The 20070-nt window shown below is 38.5% G+C and overlaps 1 protein-coding gene across 2 annotated transcripts in view; it reads left to right on the top strand.

The window, feature by feature from the left end:
• The window catches only part of adka (adenosine kinase a), a 130127-nt gene that overhangs the window by 52417 nt on the left and 57640 nt on the right, over nucleotides 1-20070 (top strand). For both annotated transcript variants that reach the window (XM_043255263.1, XM_043255264.1), the window contains exons 5-6: nucleotides 5303-5475; nucleotides 9557-9665. In XM_043255263.1, the coding sequence (XP_043111198.1) occupies nucleotides 5303-5475; nucleotides 9557-9665 (282 nt within the window). The remainder of the gene's footprint in view (nucleotides 1-5302; nucleotides 5476-9556; nucleotides 9666-20070) is intronic.

The following is a 20070-nucleotide window of genomic DNA, read 5'->3' as shown; positions in this document are numbered from 1 at the left end:
AGCCCGGACAGAGCGATGAAGACTTCTGACAGTCCCGCACTCATCTGATCATCCCTCGCAGAGTCGCCGGCTGTCTTCCTCCTCCGGCCCTGTCGCTATGGTGAGGATGTCACATGGAAGCAGCCCAGCGGTGGGAGGTGTGAAAGAGAATGTCACAGACAGCAGTCCAAATATGACACCATTGGCAGGGGGCACGCGGGGGGAAATGGCACACAACACCTCACTAAGCCACCTGAGCGTGAAATAAAGCAGATAAGAGAAACTGACCAGATGTTTCGCTCGGCGGGGGACGCGAGAGTAAACGGCTGATAGAAACGCTGAAGTCCTGAGCTTGTTAGCCTATTGAGAGAGCAGAGACTTGAGTCCTATAGTGATGATTGATTTAATAGAAGCAGACAGTGCTCATCATTGTCAATCACAGTGATGGGCCGCTCTCTCTTCCTCTCCTGTCTCGTCCTGTCTCTCGCTCTTCCTTATTTTATTTTTTTTTTAATTCGTTTGCGCTCTCTCTCTCTCTCTCTCTCTCTCTCTCTCTCTCTCTCTCTCTCAAGCTTTGGTGCCAGGCTGGGCAGGCTCTGATGGGCAGACGGCGAGTTGTCTTCATTATAATGCCTTTATTTATTCATGTGTCTGCGGCCAGTGACAGCCGTGCCTGTGCACAGCTCTCCTCTCTGTCTGCGTCCTTAGAGATATGACTCATTTTCATTTCTCTCTCTCTTTCTGCTCACATCATTCTCTCTTCTCTGTCAAGTGCTGCTTTCAGTTAGCTTCAAAACTGACACGCGAACGCACAACACGCATCAGTCACATCCAGCGGCCCACGTCAGCTCACAGAGGGTACGCGTCAACATTCGGCGGAAGAATCGCTCAACGCGGGCGGCTCGTGTGGGCCAGATTGCCTCATGACCACTTTTGGGAGGCCAGCACTGGCTGTCTATTTTAGTTCGGGCTATAAATAGCCGTGCTGCGGTTTTTGTCAGTTTGATAAGCTTGTAATTGGAGTTGCATCCATCAGGTTACAGAGGGCTTTTAATCCTGAGACGTGTTGGCTGGGTTCTGGAGCTGGTTCTGGCTGGGTTTCAGGTTAAAGAGCATTCGCCGCCATTGTTTAAGCCTGGGTTCACTGAGCTAAATGCTATTAGATTATTACAGTGTGTCAAAAGCAAATTAATCTAATTTTGCCTTTCCGTAGCACTGCCAAACAGTCAACCCTAATCAGGCATTGTGTTCAGACTTCCTTTTTAAGCTCCTGGCATGAGGTACGTTGGGTTTTTCTAAAGGATTATAGTTCAAAATTAGGTTATGTCGCTCTTTCACCTGAATTAGCGCAGTTTGTTGGGATTTTACAGCTCTGCTGTGGTTAGTAGTCGGCCTCTTTGTGGTATAGATCAAAAGAGAAGACGTGATTATGAAATGGATCACTTCACTCTAGGCTCTTAGGGTTTTTTTTTTTCCATGTGCTTTGATTCATCAGAACCTGGTGTGCTTCTGTTATGGAGCCCAGTGATCGGCAGCTCTGCGCTAGGGGCCGTCAGCGGATGCTGTTATTGTCCTCTGGCAAATGAGAGATAACTGCAGCAAGCATGTGACAGAGAGAAGAAACAGCTGGTGGATACAGGAATATGTGCTGGGTCACCTCCCTGAGCAAAAGCTCTCACATTTGTAAAAATGAATGCTTTAGACATTTAAAGGAATATCAAAGTACACACACACATACTGTATATGTATATGTGTTTTGTGTGTGTGTGTATGCGCATGTATATGAGTGTGTGTGTGTCTATATATATATGTATATGTGTATGTATGTATGTGTGTGTGTGTGTGTGTGTGTGTGTTTGTATGTATCGTTATTGAATGAAAGTATGAGAGTTTTGCATGGTAATGTACATTTCATTTTTTTTCTAACATGCTTTTGATTAAAGTTTGTAATTTGTATTTGTTGGATTCACTAACAAATGACTCATAAGAGTAATACTTCACTGGTCACACTACTAGGGCTGTTCTTCATAGTAAATCAGAAATCATAATGCACACCATGTTGTTTGTTTTAATGTGGGATAAGATCTGATGTCACTTACTTTTATAGCTTCAATTGAAAACTTATAGTGAAGAGGAAAAAATGTAAATATTTTAGATATTTAGAAATGTAAAAAACTGATATTGAGAAGATATTTATGACCACAAAATTGCCCACAGAATATGGGATATTTTTGTATACTATGGGATGTGTGCGTATACAGATTTCTGTTTTGTTCTTGTAACAGCCTAATCTGGCTCTACCTGCTGTGCTGTAGTCTTAATGTTAAAATAAAAAAAAGGCTTTTTCATACGATCAGCGAATTTTGAGAGAACGTCAGCATTTTACATAATTTATGTTTTTGTTGCATGTTTCTCTTCACTTCCCCAAACAACCCTAATGCATGCATGTGTACAGTACAGTGTGAGTGCGTGAGAGTCTTGGCTTACGTGATCATGTGCAGCCACATTATGTCAGAGTCGGGCTCTATGCTCCAGGCTGGGGGGCTCAACGCAGCGGGAGACACTGCTGTTTAATTTCAGCACTTCATCCCCCTCCGTAATGAAGCTTCCCTCACGCACGTTTGCTCACACCCTGCCAGTGCTGCTGGCGGGTAATTGGGATGTGACTGAGCATGAATATCCCTTACGCCTGCCGCAGACCGACCTCCCCGCGACCCTGCAGATAGCTCTTTGTCTTAATGGACATATCATCTTTTATTTAGATCTCCATTTGAAAGTAATTGTCAGCAGGAGGGGGTTATTGCAGTAGATGGAGACGAATAGACTGGTGTTTCACAGCAGACCTCTTTGATTGGCTGCAGTTTTTGGCTGGCTTTGATTATGCAAGTCGGAACAAAGGTGTGTGCTGTGCCAAGCTGTTTTTGGAGGCTTATTAGAAGCACCGCCCCGACCCCATCCTTCCTAATCAGCTGCCATTGGAGCTTTGTGGTCTCTAAAACCATCAAAAAATGTACCCATGTATCTTTTGAATTGCAATGCTGACCTGTTATGTGTTGTGTGTTTTACAGTTTACATCATTTATAAAAAAAAAAAAATTTTTAAACCCAAGATTTATCATTAAGATAGGTGCAGTTAAAATGCATTGCAACATGTCATATAGGAGTGTTGTCTGAAAGTCTTGAGTTTGTACACAGCAGCAGCAGGAATCATGCGATATCAAAATTAATTATACATTTTAAATTATTCAAAATTATTAAAAGCTACATTTTTATATATATATATATATATATATATATATATATATATATATATATATATATATATATATATATATATATATATCTTATAGAATGAAAAGTCATCATTTCAAACCCATTAGACTTTTGTTTTCGTTCAGAATACTATACTCAGTTCATACATAGATTGCGTTTACAACGTTTTCATGCATGTTTAAATGCGGAGGCATTGAAATCTTTTCAAGGTTAAAATATGAAAATAAAAATATTAAAATATCTTAATTTGCGTTTTGAAGATGAATGATTTCAGAAGTTTAGAATGTACTAATGTGGGTGAGTGGCTGATGACAGAATTTTAATTCTTGTGTAAATTATCCATTTAATTTGGCTTTGATCAAGTTGGAATTCTAATCTGAGAAGTATGCACCTGTTTTAAACCATCACTAGTGCGACAAGTTGGTTTTAGAAGACACATCAGTAGTTAAATGGAGATAACTTGTGTGCAGTGAAGGACTTTCAATTGATTTTAGTATGAATGCACCATCTGGAAGGTTCAGTTTGGCAAGTCAATATTGTGGCAGGACTTACACCGTGAAGATGAAAGCTTCAAACAACTCCACAAAGAAGTAATTAAAAGGCACAAAGAGGAAGATGGATACAAGATGATTTCCAAATCATTGAATATCTCCTGGAGTTCATTTGAATCTTTAATTAAGAAATGGGGAAGAGTATAGCACAGCTGAGAAAACTTTCGATTGACAGGATGTAGTATGTAAATAGTTAAGTAAAATGGATTATGAAAGTGGTTTCACATTGATTTGAAAGAACCTAAGGTGCCTCACTGCAACATTACCCTCATCAACAGCTTTAGGATTTTTATATCTCTTTAGCCTAACATTGAAGAGACCGTACAGAATTACTTCCACACTGTAAACAGAAGTGTGTTGCTTCACAGACAGACACTGTTCTTTGGTTGGAGTGATTAATTTCTCATGTATACAGGTCATCTCTCAGGCAGAGCATCTCATTCACAAGGGGCCCCATCAACAGACATTGCAAGGTTGCAATAAAAGCAGCAAACGTAGCACCGTGTACTCTAATAAATCTTCGGAGGTTAAACCCCACAGCACTAAAAACCTAGAAAGACCTTTTCATCATCCCCATAAAAGTGGCAATGTCACAGTGTTTGTGGTAAGCCACCGTCCAGGGTGCTGGAATTAGTACTCCCCTGTAATCTAGTTTAACACAGCCTACAGACAGACATCCTGTGTCTCATTTCATTGTTCCATCAGTTTTTGTTAAAGTTTCACTCCATCAGAGTGGATCACTGTATATTTAGAAGCTTTAATAAGCCCAGAACTCAATGCGATATCAGTACCCTCTGCCATCTCAGTGCCAAAAAATAAAACACGGTCTACAAATATGAGAGGACACATATTATATTGGTAGCCATATTGGTATCAGCTGATAAATGTGACTTTTTATTATCCATATACAGTAGATAAAATATATTTGGGCTGATAAATTTAAAGCCAAATTTGTAGTTGGCTTGCCTATTAATAATTATACAGATAAATTAATGTCAGATTAAATTTAGAATATTAAACCATGGTAAAATAAAACTACACATATGGAGAGTAATAAATAGAAAAAATATTTAAAATATATTTTAAGTGTTTAAAACATTGTGAATGTAAATATTTTGAAGTTCAAGTTGTTAGTCACGCAATTGAGTTTTCATCAAATGCTAAACGAGAGACGTGCTTATTGTTCCTTGACTTAATTTTTTTTATTATTATTTTTTTACCCTGAAATGTATTTGTTTCCTTTCCTTATCAGTTTGCTATTACTTCCTGTTTCCACTAGTTATTCTCTTGCAGAGTTGCACGCATAGGACCTCTCTACCACGGACTGTTTTGCCTTTCCAGGAATTGTCAATATATAGACAACTTCCTAGATCCTGGATATGTGATTTCCAGTCTTTTTTTAACTGTCAGATATGGAAGCTGTGTTTACTTGGTAGAATAATCGCTTTTCCTCTTCTCTCTTTCCTTTGACCTCCCCCCCTTGTCTGTCCTTCCTCTCAGTGGATGATCCAGGAGCCGCACAAAGTGGCCACCTTCTTCGGCTGCATTGGGAAGGATAAGTTCGGGAAGATCCTTAAGGAGAAGGCAGAGGAGGCCCACGTGGACGCCCACTACTACGAGCAGAGCGAAGAGCCCACGGGGACCTGCGCTGCCTGCATCACTGGCGACAACAGGTCAGCCACCCCTTTCCTCTAGGGAGGGCCCTTATCGCTTCCTCAGGATAGCACACACACACACACACACAGCGCACATTCACACACCCCACCTCACTATGCATTGGGACTCGCTGTTCCCTTGCCGGCTGTTCTGCTCTTTTCCGCCAGAGCTCTTGATTTATTTATTTGCCGGGGTTAGATCAGCACAGAGGTATTTTGATACACCGCATGACTTGGCCCTGAAGGGTGCTAGATTCCATGACTGAGCAGATATGTGAAACTGCTTGGGCTGAATTACGTGCTACCTACACATTTGAACGGAGCAGATTGATGTGTTTATTTAAGTGTCACTTACTATTTCTCTGCTTGCGAAGAAAACGCTGTAGTAAGCATGGAAGCTTATTGACTAATCTGTAATTGTATGAACTCTGAGGATTTGTTCAAATGAACACCAGGTTTAAAGACCTGATGGACCTCTGACACATTTTTGGAGTTTGCCCAGATAATTGTAAAAGAAAAATTGACGGGAAAAAAACAGTCTGGAACCTTGGATATTAGGATTGGAAGTCGTAATATTTTGAATTGCTTTCAATGATTGTGGTTCCTTTTAATAATTTCATTGATTATTTTTGTGCTTTGTAAGAAATATTTAGTGAAAAATGAACTGAAATGCTTTTAACAAATGTAGCAAGTGAGAAAGTTTTTTTTTTTTTTCAAGTTCATTATCACTTTTTGCTTTTTTTGTGTTATGAATGTAATTTCAATAGACTCTTTAATTAATGTAATATAATATAATATGTCATGAATGAATATCTTGCAGTTCAGTTTGTTGAGTGTTAATTCAGTAACTACACAGGCTGATTCACATTTTGATTCCTTAGAACCGGTTCAAAAGAGTCGATTTGTTCAAAAATCAGACTGTAAATTCACAACAGCACTGCTTAGTAGTAGTTCAGGAAACTGTATTTTGAAGCTTGACAATTATGGTCGCAGTAAACTGTTTTTGTGTGCTTAGGGGTTCTTTAAAGATATTTTTGGCATTCGGTGAAAAACATACAAACTTTAATTATGACATCATTTACATTTAATTTAATTTTAATTTCAGGATTATTCCTTTTAATGAAAAAAGCATGCATCTGCAGGGGCACCGGTGTCAGTGACATCAGCTGAATAATAGATGCTCCTCTGAGGCAGTCGTGATCGTTCAGGTGGTGATCTGCATTTGTTTTGCATGTTGTCAGCCATGCTATTGCCTTTTAATCAGAGCTGCTAGCAAAACTATTGTAAGTGTGTGTGTGTGTGTACGCAAGCAACCGCTCACAGGTGTGTCCTCTCTGAGCCAAGCTGACAAATGAGAGGCACTGCAGATCATCCTGGTCACTTTATTGTGATTTTATGCATTTGCTGAAACGGAATTGATGTTAAGGGAGTGTTTACGAAAGCAAATACTAACAGCTAGCATTCTCCAGGTATTATAGACCACATTGGAGTACACATGCTTATAGTCATATAATATAAGTTTAAAGGGTCCCATGTAACCAGTGAAGATATGAAATTCGAGAAGGAGATTTATGAGGGCTGGTCTCTTTGTTTAGACTGTCATAGAGTTAGTGTGAGCGAGCTATGCATTAGAGACAGTTTGAAAGAGCAGCGGCTTGTAGAGCTGTCAGCCCTGGCCTTATGAGACTCTTCTCATTAGCACCTCACCTGTCAAAGCAGACCCTTTCATTACAGGAGACTCGCAGACCTGCAGCTCAAGGCCTGAAAGCGGTTTGATCAATATCTTCCTCGATACTTTCTCCCTCCAGCTACGCAGCGCACCTGTACTCAGACGCCAGACGAGAAACGGTGTTAAAAGGCCACTGATTTCAGACCGGTTTGAGGGGGGAGGGAGAGGTCAGGGGTCTACAGCCTGCAGCGAGAGGTCTGCCCTTCCTCTCTGCGCCGCCTCTCACTGTGAGCTGTAATGATAGTGTGGAGGAGAGTCCGACACAATCTGCCTGGTCAGATCAGCGTGACTCTGCCACTCGAAATGCTTATTATGCCTTAATGGATTTGATTTTGATTAACATGGTGACATCAAGCCGGAGGGTGTCAGATCAGCATCTTGCGTGTTCTTCTGTGAAAATTACAATCGGATGCTTTTTGGTCAAATAGGCTTGCTGTTTTATTAGATGTGGATACACAGTGTAGAGATAATAACCACACTGGTTGACTTTAGATTTTTAAATACATCACATTTATTTCTATATTTAAGGATTTAATTAAATCTGAATATTTTTTTCAGATTTATATTTAAAATGCTTTTCGTTTTACTTTATACAAGAATCCTGGGAAAAATATCACAGGTTCCAATAAAATATTATGTTCCCAACATTGATATTAGATATTAGATTGATATTAGAACATATTAGAATGATTTCTGAAGGATCATGTGACACTGAAGGCTGGAGTAATGATGCAGAAAATTTTGCTTTGCATCACAGAAATAAATTGTTTAAAAGTTTATTAAAATAGAACAAGGTTTTAAGTATTTATGATCAAATAAATGCTGACTTGATGCGCATAAGAAAAACATAAAAAATCGCATTTATACTGAGGTTTTGAACCGCTAAGTGCTTTATATAGATATAGAAAAAGTGAATTTAAACTTCATTTTTGATGTATGTTAACTTAATAATTTTCATGTTATGGCCGGTAATAAAACTAAAACGATTATCAGCTTACTGTTATACTGTTCAGAATTTTAATATCCCAAATACATAGCAAACAGATTTTCTCTGAGAGATAGAAAGGATGTATGATGCAGACATATTGTGGCCTGATCTTGAAACCCGCATCAACCACTTGAGTAATGTAGCTCTGTTTCTTGATCATGTGCGCTGTGCACTACAACACAGCTCCAACAGCAAATCCAATTTGTAAGCCACAAATGATATACATGTATATATTCCTGATTACATGATTTACATTTATATTCTCTTGAAGCCTTTTTAACAAGCATGCACCTGTTCATAAATTCTCTGTGTCTGCCTTTTCTATCAAACCTTTTCCTCCAAAAGCCATAACCGCAGGTCTATTGATTCTCATTTGTGGCCTGACTGTGCATAGCAGTGTTTCTTCTCTAAGGCTAATGTTGCTTCATTGTAGCGGCTGGCCTGTTGGGACTGCATCCTCTCAGTAACAAGTGAATAATGAGAGTGGTTGTTTTTCAAAGTGGAATTAGTTGTTTTTGTTGATACGAGGACCACCGGGAGGTTAATGGAGAAACAGCAGTCCCGGTGGACGTTTGCAGTTCTCCTGCATTATTGATTTGTTTGTTCATTTATTTATGGGAAAGGTCTTGTAAGGCATTTGCACTTAAATAAAAAGAAGAGAAATAAAGAAAAAAGTATGTTGATATTTAATTCTGGCAGAGCTGACACTAAGCAGCTGTTTAGAAAACCATAGTCCATATGTTAGTCGTATTCCGCCTACAGCAATTTACAAAGGTACAGCAGCAGCACGTTTCACTCAGTGAAGGAGCTACATAATTTACACAATCACCCTGAAGATAAAGTCGGTTTCTCAACCGCAGTATGTGGTTTGTTTCATATAAAGCCATTTAAGAGAAGGAAATGGGCACTGTTGTTATGAGAAATAGACAGTGCCTTTGGGTCGTATAATGATGATAATTTAAAGATACAATTTTTCTCCAGAACCTTCTGGAAAGAAATGCATTTGTGAAACATTTTATTTCATGTATTCAACTACTTTCTTTAAATCTCGCTGGAACAATTTTCTTGCTGGATGTTTTTTAGATGCCCACAAATATTAAACTGAACACATACATAAAAATAATATGGATGTATTTATTTATTTCATACTACTACAATGTTGTGCAATGTATAAAATAAAATATAAAAAAAAATACAAATACTGAATAATTTATTTAAATGTTTTAAATTTATCACAATTCTCAAACCAGGAAATTATGTTTCCATATTTCATTGTAACATGTACACATTTCGCTGGAAAATTATGAAAATAATAATGTTGACCCCAGTTTTTTTTTACTTTTTTGACAGTGACTGTAGTTTTGTCTTTTATTGTCTGTTAGGTCTCTTGTTGCGAATCTTGCGGCTGCTAATTGCTACAAGAAGGAGAAACACCTCGATCTGGAGGAGAACTGGAAACTTGTTGAGAAAGCCCAAGTTTACTACATCGCTGTAAGTAGAAATGCCTCTCTTGACACTTTGCCTTTTTTGCAGTTTGTCACCACATGATGCGAAGTGTTAAAAATTCAGTTTTTCAAGTTCTTGGCAGTTTGCTTATTCTTTTCCCAGCCAAACTTTGCAGAGGGTGCAGCTTTTTCCTCTTGATGAAGAATGAGAGATTTTGTTTGGATGTGGCGTTTGCAATTGTGATCTATTGGTAGAAACACTGTTATCTAGAGTGTGTAACTTCTATTCCAAACCCTACACTGAAACAAAGGGCTTGGGGAATTGAGTCTGAAACGCAGTTGGTGCTCTTTGACCTGTGAGAGTGGAGAGCTGTGATGGACAGGTCATGAGGGGGTGGGATGACTCACTCCTGAAGGTCACAAGCCGACCCATTTACCTTAAGCCCTTAAAAAAATAAGTTTGTCTAAGCACTTGTCTGTTCTGCTAGTCAACTGTGCTGGTTAATTTCGAGTACACACCACGAGAAGAGAGAGATGCAAAAAGCCGCTGCTCGTAATTACCGGTAATCAAGGTTGGTGTGAAACGAGCGACCCCATTACACTCCGACCTTATTGTTAATGAGCCATTGCAAATGTGATTGGGATGGCTCTCCATGTGGGTCTGTACCTGCTGTAAGCTCCATTCATCGAGGGAAAGTCTGGCATTCGCACCGACTCGGACATCATTTGTTGAATACCTGTATTGTAGGACTGTGATTAACCTCGAAGCAGGAGTCAGTCTTTGAAGCTCAATTTGGCAGCCATTGTAACGTGACACTCTAATCAAATCATTTTTGTCCCTGATTAAACGTTTTTCATCACGCTGCCGTTTGGTGAATGGGAAGCTCGAGGCTATGCATGAATATTGAGGAGCCGTTGTGTGTTGACGGCCTTTGTGTTTTCAAACTTGGCTGAATAAGCCCACGTTCATGGGAAAGTGCACTGATGGCTCTGCCGCTTCGTCGGCTTGTTGTCGCCATCACTTCTTTTCAGCACGCTTGTTACATAAGCGTGCAGTCGAGGCACAAGGCCCTCCGCCGAACATCAAGATCCACATCAAGCTGTGCCCTTGCATGAATGGTTGTCCTCGACGGCAGAGAGAGAAAGCAAGCAAGCACATTCCAGTGTTTATTGAAAGTCTTGTCCCCGTTTTGTCAGCCCAGGCTTTTCGGTAGTGCTTGTTTGACAGCGATCCTGAGGGAGAGGTGATAGTTTCTGTTGTGGATGCCCTGCTCGGTTTGTCCGAGGCTCAAATTTCAGCTGAGATTGGAGTGCTGAGCGTCCCAGCGGGCCGGCTTGTTTTTCCTCCACAGGTCCAAACCAAGCTTCTCCAGGTGCACTGCAGGTCTCCGCTCCACAGACATGTTTAATGCATTTGGCCGAGCTACACAGCCGTGCGTTTTTCTTATTCTCGCTCTCTCACTTTCTGGCCAGAAGCGGGCCAGGGATGGTCGTGGAGTGTGAGAATTGATTATCCGGACAGAGAAAGTTCATTACTGGAGTAGATCTTCTCCCACCTTAATGGTAGAGAGGAACGTTTCTGAATTCTGCTGCCGGTCTAAAAGTGGTGAGCAGGTAGAGATGAACACGTTTCCTAAGGGAGCTGACCAGACCACTATGGCGTTTAAAGTCTCGATGGGCTTCCTTTTTTGTTCTACACACACTTGTTTCTGAAGGGACTCCAGTGCTTGTTTTGGCTGGATGTCAGATCTTGATTGTTTGAACTGAGAAACTGAAAACAAGCCGGTTGATCAAATAAACTGAGCACTCTTGTTCGTAGTCCTGCTGGTTATCTAGGAGTCTCTGTATTCAACTGACGCAGGATTATGTAAGCGATTTCCTCTTCCATATAACCATCACAGGCTGTGGCACCAGCCAGTCTGTCCTTGTTATGCATCAAACCACATCTGTCTCTTTTTTTCTCTCTCTCTGTCTCGCTCTTTCTTTCCTGACCTTAAGTTTTTTTTTTTTTTTTTTTTTTACTTGCATAAGGAGGCATATCTCACCTCACTATCTAATTATTAGATTCTACACTAATTTATTAGGGCATGGTAACAATGCAGAATTTCTGATTAATCATGATTGTCAATTGAACCAGTGGTTCTCAATTCCATTCCTGTGGACCTGCTCTGCACATTTTGCATGGCTCTTTTATTTAACATAATGAGAGGATGATCTCATTCAGGTGTGTAAAATAAGCGAGAAATGTAAAATGTGCATTTGATCATTAAATGTAGATATTGATTCATAAAATCCTAAGATTGATCTTTTACTCTAAATAAAGCATGACCAGTGTAGTTTGATTCATATATAAAAGCCCCTTATGACTCTCTTATAAGTGACTCTTTAGTGAATCGAAATCATGCTAGATACATCTAAGTTGTTATTAATATCATTCATTTGAATATTTTAGCAATAGAATCTATCTGTTCTTCTTTCTGTCTCACTGTCATCTGTGTATCCTCAAATATTAAAATTTTCAATTACTGAATGTAATTATGATGCTAATTGAGTAACTTGATGTTAATGTAGCTCTAATTGAATCAAATGGAGAACTGCTGAATCAGAATGGAAACAGGAAATGTATATTGATAACCGGCACCGTAATTCATTCACGTTTTGGGTGTTCAGCATAGAAGCGATGAATTACATCCCAATTCATTTAAAATGCAAATATGTTGGCTGGGTTTGTAGCGAGTTAGGACGGATTTATCATTGGTGGCTGTGCAAATATGTAATTGCCATGTAATTGGCAACCGCGTGAGCCCATCTGTGAGATCACAAAACAGTGGTGGTCAATCCTCAGCTCACCCCCTTAGAGAGCTCTTCCACTACACTGCTTTAGATCTGGTCCGATTTTCTCATAGCTCCCCTGACATTATGGGATAGCACGTTGTGACGGCCCCCAGTCCACTGCCAGAATTCTTATCTGCTATTTAGGGAGTCATGGCCTTAGAATTGTACCGTATCATGGCATCAATCAGGACTGCTCTATTTTCCACCTAAGCACCTCTCGGTAACCAGCTAGATTTACTCGTTTAATGGTAAACAAGGACATATTGTGAATGGTAAGTGCAAAGGTCTGCTCGATAGTCCTCGGCGGTGCATTTTGCTGAGATTGTTTTTTAAAGAGGGCTGAGTGGAGACCATCCAGCGCCGTTTCCACTTAATGCACTGTGGCATGCTTCAGTGCAGTGATAAGGGAGGCCTCCTTGAGCGGTAATCTCCTTTGACCTTGTGTTCAGAGTAGAAGACATCCCTGTGTGAACATGAAACCATGCAACTCGCTCACTTTAACCTCAGGGATTGATTTTAATTTACCCTGATGGTGTTCTATTGAGAGGATAGATATGCATTTCTTGAAGGAAACACCAGTGTTTGCTAGGCATGAGATTAATAGTGGCACAGCTTTAGGTAAAACTACACCTGTACATACATACAAACATACAAACATACAAAAATATACATGCATACACAGGATATATATATATATATATATATATATATATATATATATATATATATATATATATATATACACATGCATGTGTTGACATTTATATATACTTTATAAATATAGACAGTACACACACACATTATGTAAAAAAAAAAATGGATGTAATTAATCATCTGACTGCTCTAATAAATAAATGTAAAATATATATATATGTGTGTGTGTATATGTATGTGTATGTATATGTATAAACTTTAGCATAACAATGTTAAAGATTAAGTTATATACTAAATTCAGTCTGGATTCACTTTGTGCCGTAATTATTAATTGAACTTATTACTTTTACACTAACTATAACAAAACCCAAGCTAAGTGTTTGGGGAATATCAATATTGTGCCGCCTTGCAAGCTCTGTAAATATTAACAGCCATACTCTGGATTGTTTTCCCCTCGTTTCTTCTGCTCCCCTCCCTCTTTCCTCAGTTTCATTCATCTGTAAATCAGATTAGCGTGAGGGAGTTTGTGCGGTAAAGCACTGATTAATGATGCCTGCTGCTGACTCCCTGCGCGCCCACTACCGAAGGGTGCAATTGGACGAGAAGAGAGTTAATAGAGACTCGGGCCGGGCTGGGCAGCGTGCCGCTCTGCCACCGTGGCACGGCAGAGGACAGCACACAGGCAGAACAGCCATTTTTCACTGGAGAAGAGAAAGAGAGGAGGGGAGGGAAGGGAGGAGGAGGGAGGGAGAGGGGTGTTGAACTTGTGCCAAATGTTTGGTGGCAGGCTGTTGCTAGGAAATCAGAATCCTGAGGCAGAGTGTTCTTCAGTGAGCAGTAATGAGAGACAGGAACAGAGCTGCAAAAAACACACACCAAAAAAGGACATGGATTTCAGTGCACATTCACAGGGCCAGTTGCGCAAAAGTGTATCACATTTTTTATGTGATTACTGTAACAGTGTCAAATCATGGTCAAAATGTCCATTAAAGGTGTAGCCCATACATAAAAAAGATTTAATTTCTATAACCATTTATTCAAATTCATGTCGAAGGGAAATATATAGCAGAATGTCTAAACTGCTTTTTTTGCCCCATACACTTTCACCATGTGATATAAAGAGCAGCATGCACATTCTGCTAAATATTACATTTTGATCTCCTTGCAAAAATTAGTCACACAGACCTTAAATACATATTGGTGAGTAAACGTTAAAATTTCAGGTGTGCTGTTCTGTTTCGTCATCCTTTTCATCAAAAACATCAGAAGAAAGTGTTCTATTGTGTATTATATCAGAAAGATTTCCTTAGCATGTAAATAATTTCTGCTCTTGGTTACATTTTAAAATTAATAAATTAATAAAAATAAAAATAAAATTTAGTTATATGAAACTTTGAAATATGTATTATGTAAAAAAAAAAATATATATATATATATATATATATATAATTTATTTATTTTTTAGAAAACCATCTTTCATATTTTCTTTTATAGTTGCATTGATAGCTGTCAGTGTTATTTTAACTAAAACATTTAAAGGGCATTTTCAACAATTTAAATGATATAAAGCTGAAATTAAATAAAATGCATCAAAAAATGTACTGTATAGCCAAATCAACCTATTTGTCATAAACAAAGCACAAATGTATTGTGTATTACACCTGAGCATTAACCTCAGCGTGTCAGTCATCTCCGCTCTGAGTGAACACGCAGTCTCTGAAGGCACTGACATACAACTGTTCCCTTAAAGAGACAGGAGCATTTAAAGGTGTGCACGTAGTCACGTTATGGGGGAGGGAGAAAATAGAAACAGTGGGTGTGGTGAAGTGTGAGAGAGATGAAGATAATTAAAAGCGGGGCCCGGCGGGCCTCTGAGGCCTCAGCTGCAGATGGTTCTAGAGCAGCCCAGGGACATAAAAGAGGAGCTCTTGACACTTGCAGGCGTGTGCCAGTTCCACTGAGTGGATGCTTCGTCCAGGGAGGATGTGGCTCTGCCGCGAAGGTAGCTGTGAAAGGAAGTGTCACCTGTGAAAAAAAAAAAAAAAAAAAAAAAAACACACTCATTCTCTCTCTCTCGCTGTCTGTTTTTCTCTCTAACACTATCTATAGCTCACTTTTCACATTGTGCATTTGCCTAGTGCGAGCTTTCAGACCTGTAAGTGCTATGGTGCACACAAAGCAGGTTGAGCTACGTCTAAAATACTGTCAGCAGAGCAGGAGAGAAAGACCATTAACTGATACAGAAAGCAGTATGGCAGCCTACACCCTGAAGTGGCATTATTCTCTCTCTTTTTCTCCATCACCCTCTCTCTGTGTTTTTTTTTTCCCTTGTCCTTTTTTCACCAATCAGACATCAGAGTTCCCTGGCAACAAAATTGGGCACTGGGTTGGGGGTTGGTTGTATTTCATACTCATAATGACACCTTGTTCACAAGGGCTCTGCCGATGATTTCAGCGAGGTGACTCGCAATGCCATCCCTCCCACGTAGGTATCGTTGCTTTCGCTCAGAGACACACACGCATACACACACACACACACACACACACACACACACACACACACACTCACTCTTGTGCTCGCACTCAGGCAGCCCTCCTGCTGACCTTGAGCTGAATCTGGCGTCAGCTGCCCGCCAAACTGTATCCCCCACCCCACTCCACTCCACTCCACCCAGAAAGATCACACAATGCAAATCCAGCTAGTGAGGGAAAGAAAATGACTGGCAGCGCCCCATCACTGCAGGCTGGTCACTATGCTGGATTGCTCCGATGAAATTTAATTAGTGCTGCTTACTAGGGTTGTCACAATACCAGTATTTTAGTAGTCGATACTAGTAACAGTGAAATCTCACTATTTGTTTTTGCAGCCACAACAAGAAATTTATATGCATAACTATTATTATTATTATTATTAACAAATAAAATTGAAACTTGTATTTACCCGCTAAGTGTTGTTATATTAAGTTAAATTATATTCATTCTCCAAGCTGGTTGCATGTAGACTCAGATATACTGGAAAATAAGCATGTACATAAACATTCTAAATGTATTAAAGTGAAATATTAATATAAAAGAGTAACAAATAAAATAGAGGCGTAAAACAGTTATATGCAGTCCTTAAGTGCTATGTTTTTGTATTATACTACATTTATTAATGAAAAAGTTATGTAATATAATATAAAGACATTACGTAGTTTTCCTTGTTTTATTGTTCATTCATTACTATTTACATTTTGTTAGCTGCCAGTGGTCATTTTTAAAAACTATTTTCATTAATTTAATGTGATTTAATGATGATCTGATACAATTCTTTTTTTCTTTTTTTTACATTTAATATTATATTGTATAATTTGTTATAATTGCACTTTTATTGTTAAATATTTTGTATTATAGTTAATAATAAAGTAAACAAAGTATTTAAATTTTTTTAGGTAAATTTAAATTAAGTTGTTTTCACTCTTTTCCTTTATTTCTTGTCGGAAAATCTATTATTCATTAAATATAATATAATATGTGAACAAAGTATGTCTCAACTTAATATAAACAGGCAGGTAAAAAAAAAAAAAAGGAAAAAGAAAAAGCTACATTCGCTCTTTGTAAACCTCGTTAAGGAGATTTGTCAATGCACTTCATGTTGATTTGAATTAGTGTTTGATTGAAGGTGTCTGCCACGCCTCTGTCTCCATGCTGCTGGACGTGGACACACTTAAAGAGATCTGCCATACTGTATGCGTGAGTCATGCTGTCAGTGAATGGCTTGTTTAGCTTTTCTGTGGTCTGTGGATCTCATGCCTGTGGGAGCGTGATACGTTTCTGATATCCTAACAAGTCAAGTCAAGCCACCTTTATTTATATAGCGCTTTATACAATACAGACTGCTTCAAAGCAGCCTCACGGTAATAAACAGGAACATAACCAAATCAATGATGCAAACTTCATCGAATGTGAGACAACGCGGAGGAAGCATTTTGTGGACCAGACTGCTGTATCGAGGGAGAGACCAAATTAATCATAAACCCTTGCTAAATGAATCTATCAATTTCACCTAGTAATAATGTTGCACTTATAATCTGTTTACCATTTTATTATTTTTCGCTAATAGCAGTCAGTAATGGTGAGGTCCTACATGATGATAAGAGCCTAATTGTACAATTATACGCACGTTGCATCTTAACCATTAGCCTCGCTCCCCCCTTTTACCAATTCGTTTATGCACGCGTAGTGCAAACACAACAGCAGCCAGTTAGGTATTATTTGCCATGTGTCTAATTTGCTGCGAATCAGGAAGGCATTTGTGCTGGTTGGGGATAGGAGGCTGTTTACCCGGCAGAGACATGTTTGCAGTATAATTGAAGCATCATTAGCTGACGTGAGCACACATGGGGTTTTGTGTCTTATAACATGACGTTATGGCATCTCATTTGACGACTTTCAGTCACATTTCTTCACTGGATACATCTATGTCAGTGTGGCTCTGTGCACTACCATTTAAAACATTGTTTCATACTTACAAATTAGTAGTATTATTCAGCATTTCCACATTAAAAATACATTTATTATATTATATATTTTATAATATACACTGCTGGTTTTTTTTTTTTTACTTAGACACTGCTGTTCATGAAGGCTGTATTTATTTGATCAAAAATACTTTCCAATATTGATATAAATAAGCACTAAAGACTAGAGTAATGATGCTGAAAAGCTTTAGCTTTGCTTGACATGTATTCAAGTATTTTAATAGAAAATGTATATTTTAAAATGCAATAATATTTCACAAAATTGCATGTTTTCTGTTTTGTTTTTTGTTTTTTTTGAACAAATTCACCTCTTATGAGCATCAGAAAGTTCAGTAAAGCTTTACAATAAGATGCAATTTGTTAACATTATGTCAGGTAATACACTAAACAACGAACAATAAATTTATCACAGCATTTGTTCTTTGTTAACAAAATACAGTCATTCATTCAAGTTAGCTCACAGTGCATAAACTATTAATATTACAAGTTTGTTTGTTAATATTAATGCATTAGTAAATGCTGAAATTAGCGTTACTTAAGATTAGTAAATACTTTAGAAGTATTGTTCATTCCTAGTTCATGAACTAATGTCATTAATGCTAACCATTAAATAAATAAATAAATAAATATATATATATATATATAATATAAAAAATATGTGTCTGTGTGTGTACATAAACAGGGCTAGGAAGGTTACTTTTAAAATGGATTTTGTTACAGATTACAAAATACATGCTTTTAAATGTATTTTGTAACATTTCATTAGATTACTTAATTTTAGTACCTTAATCTAAATACTTTTGTTAACCACCTCTAAATAAAAATGGATGGCATGAATACATTTATAACAATTATACATCCAAAAATAATGCTAAAGAATTAATACTTTCAGTACAACATTTTAAACATGGAAAGAAAAAAGTAGCAGAGGAACTTATGATTTTAAATATGAAACTAAATTCGGCAGTAGGTGGTGACAAATCACTGTCTTAATGAAAGAGTCATGGAATCATTTGATTCGTTCGAAAGGACTGATTCATTCAAGAATCAAGCAAGCAGTTTCATTAATGTAATTGAATCATTCTCAGCAGATTCATTCACAGTGCGGCTTCATTCACAAAGCAAATGTTACTCATAGACGCAAAATTGCTCTGATGTGGACTTATTTTGAAGGCAGTAGTTATTTGCATTCAGCTATAAATAGCCATAAATTCTCTTTACACCATGTTAGGAAAAAAGTAGCATTAAGTGATAGTAATAATTAGATGCTATTAATAGCCTACTTATTTCAAACAGTGGCAGATATGTGATGAGGAAAGGAAAAAGAATGGGAGTAGAATGAGTTCGGCATAAGGCTGATTCAAACTCAAATCTTATTACATGTCTCAAACAGGCTTCTTTTCTAATGATGTGAATATTTGGCTAAACGGCACTCTTCTTTTTCGTAATTTGTATTATCAATATTATTACAACTTATTTGTAATATCAATATTGTATGTATTATATATTCAAATACGTTATTAATGTATTATATATATTAAAATAGTCAATAATTAAGTTTGATCATATTTCCCAGTATTACTGTGAGATTTTACTGTATTTTCTATCAAACAAATACAGCCTTATTTCAGTAGATTAAAACAAAGTTTTACTGACCAAATGCCTCAGTGTGGCTTGAATGATCCAATCACCAAAAAAATGTTGTCCTCCAATTAGGCCAGTTATGATTTTACCAGATTTTTTTAACTTTTAAATGAGCTCCATAATTGACCCCGTCATGAATATTTTTCACAGGTGAGGCCAGCAGGTTTCAGCGCATTCGCGAGGACATTTTCAGAAAAAGCAAGTGCTCTCCAAAAGTTCCAGTAAATGCACACACTCAGAGGAACGGCACTCGAGCACAGTCGATGCCTCTAAAGTGTACACACACTCTCACGCTCATTGCCGTAAACCTCCTTCAAACACAATCCTTTCCTGTCACTGAATAGGACTCGAAACGATCAAAGCCTCGTGGAGTTGTGTGTTAGATGAACGTTTGATCCGACGGAGTGCTCTCCACAGCCAATGGAAACCCCTCTTCCTGCCTGCCCCGGGGGAGGAAGCGACCGGCTGAGAGGTCAGGCTAATATTTAGAGATGATAAGTGGATACCGCTGGAGGTCTCCAGGCCTCTTGTTAAGGGTTAGTTACCCAGCTCCAAGAAACCCCTCCTTCACGCCACCTCAGACACGGGATCGCTGCTCTACCAGACACTCCAGCTGAAACATTCATGTGCCGCGGCCGTGAAATTGCCACGAGTAGATGAAGTGAGGAGACACCCGAGTTGCAGCTGATTGTTTTTTAATGCGTTGAGCATTGAGACCCACGCATTACTACCCAGATCCGGGTATGAGAAGGGGATGAGTTCTCCGATATGACAGGATCAATAAAATATCACAGAGTG

This window comes from Puntigrus tetrazona, chromosome 13 (genome assembly GCF_018831695.1).
Source record: "Puntigrus tetrazona isolate hp1 chromosome 13, ASM1883169v1, whole genome shotgun sequence".
Lineage (NCBI taxonomy): Eukaryota > Metazoa > Chordata > Actinopteri > Cypriniformes > Cyprinidae > Puntigrus > Puntigrus tetrazona.
This window is presented reverse-complemented; position numbering and strand designations above follow the sequence as displayed.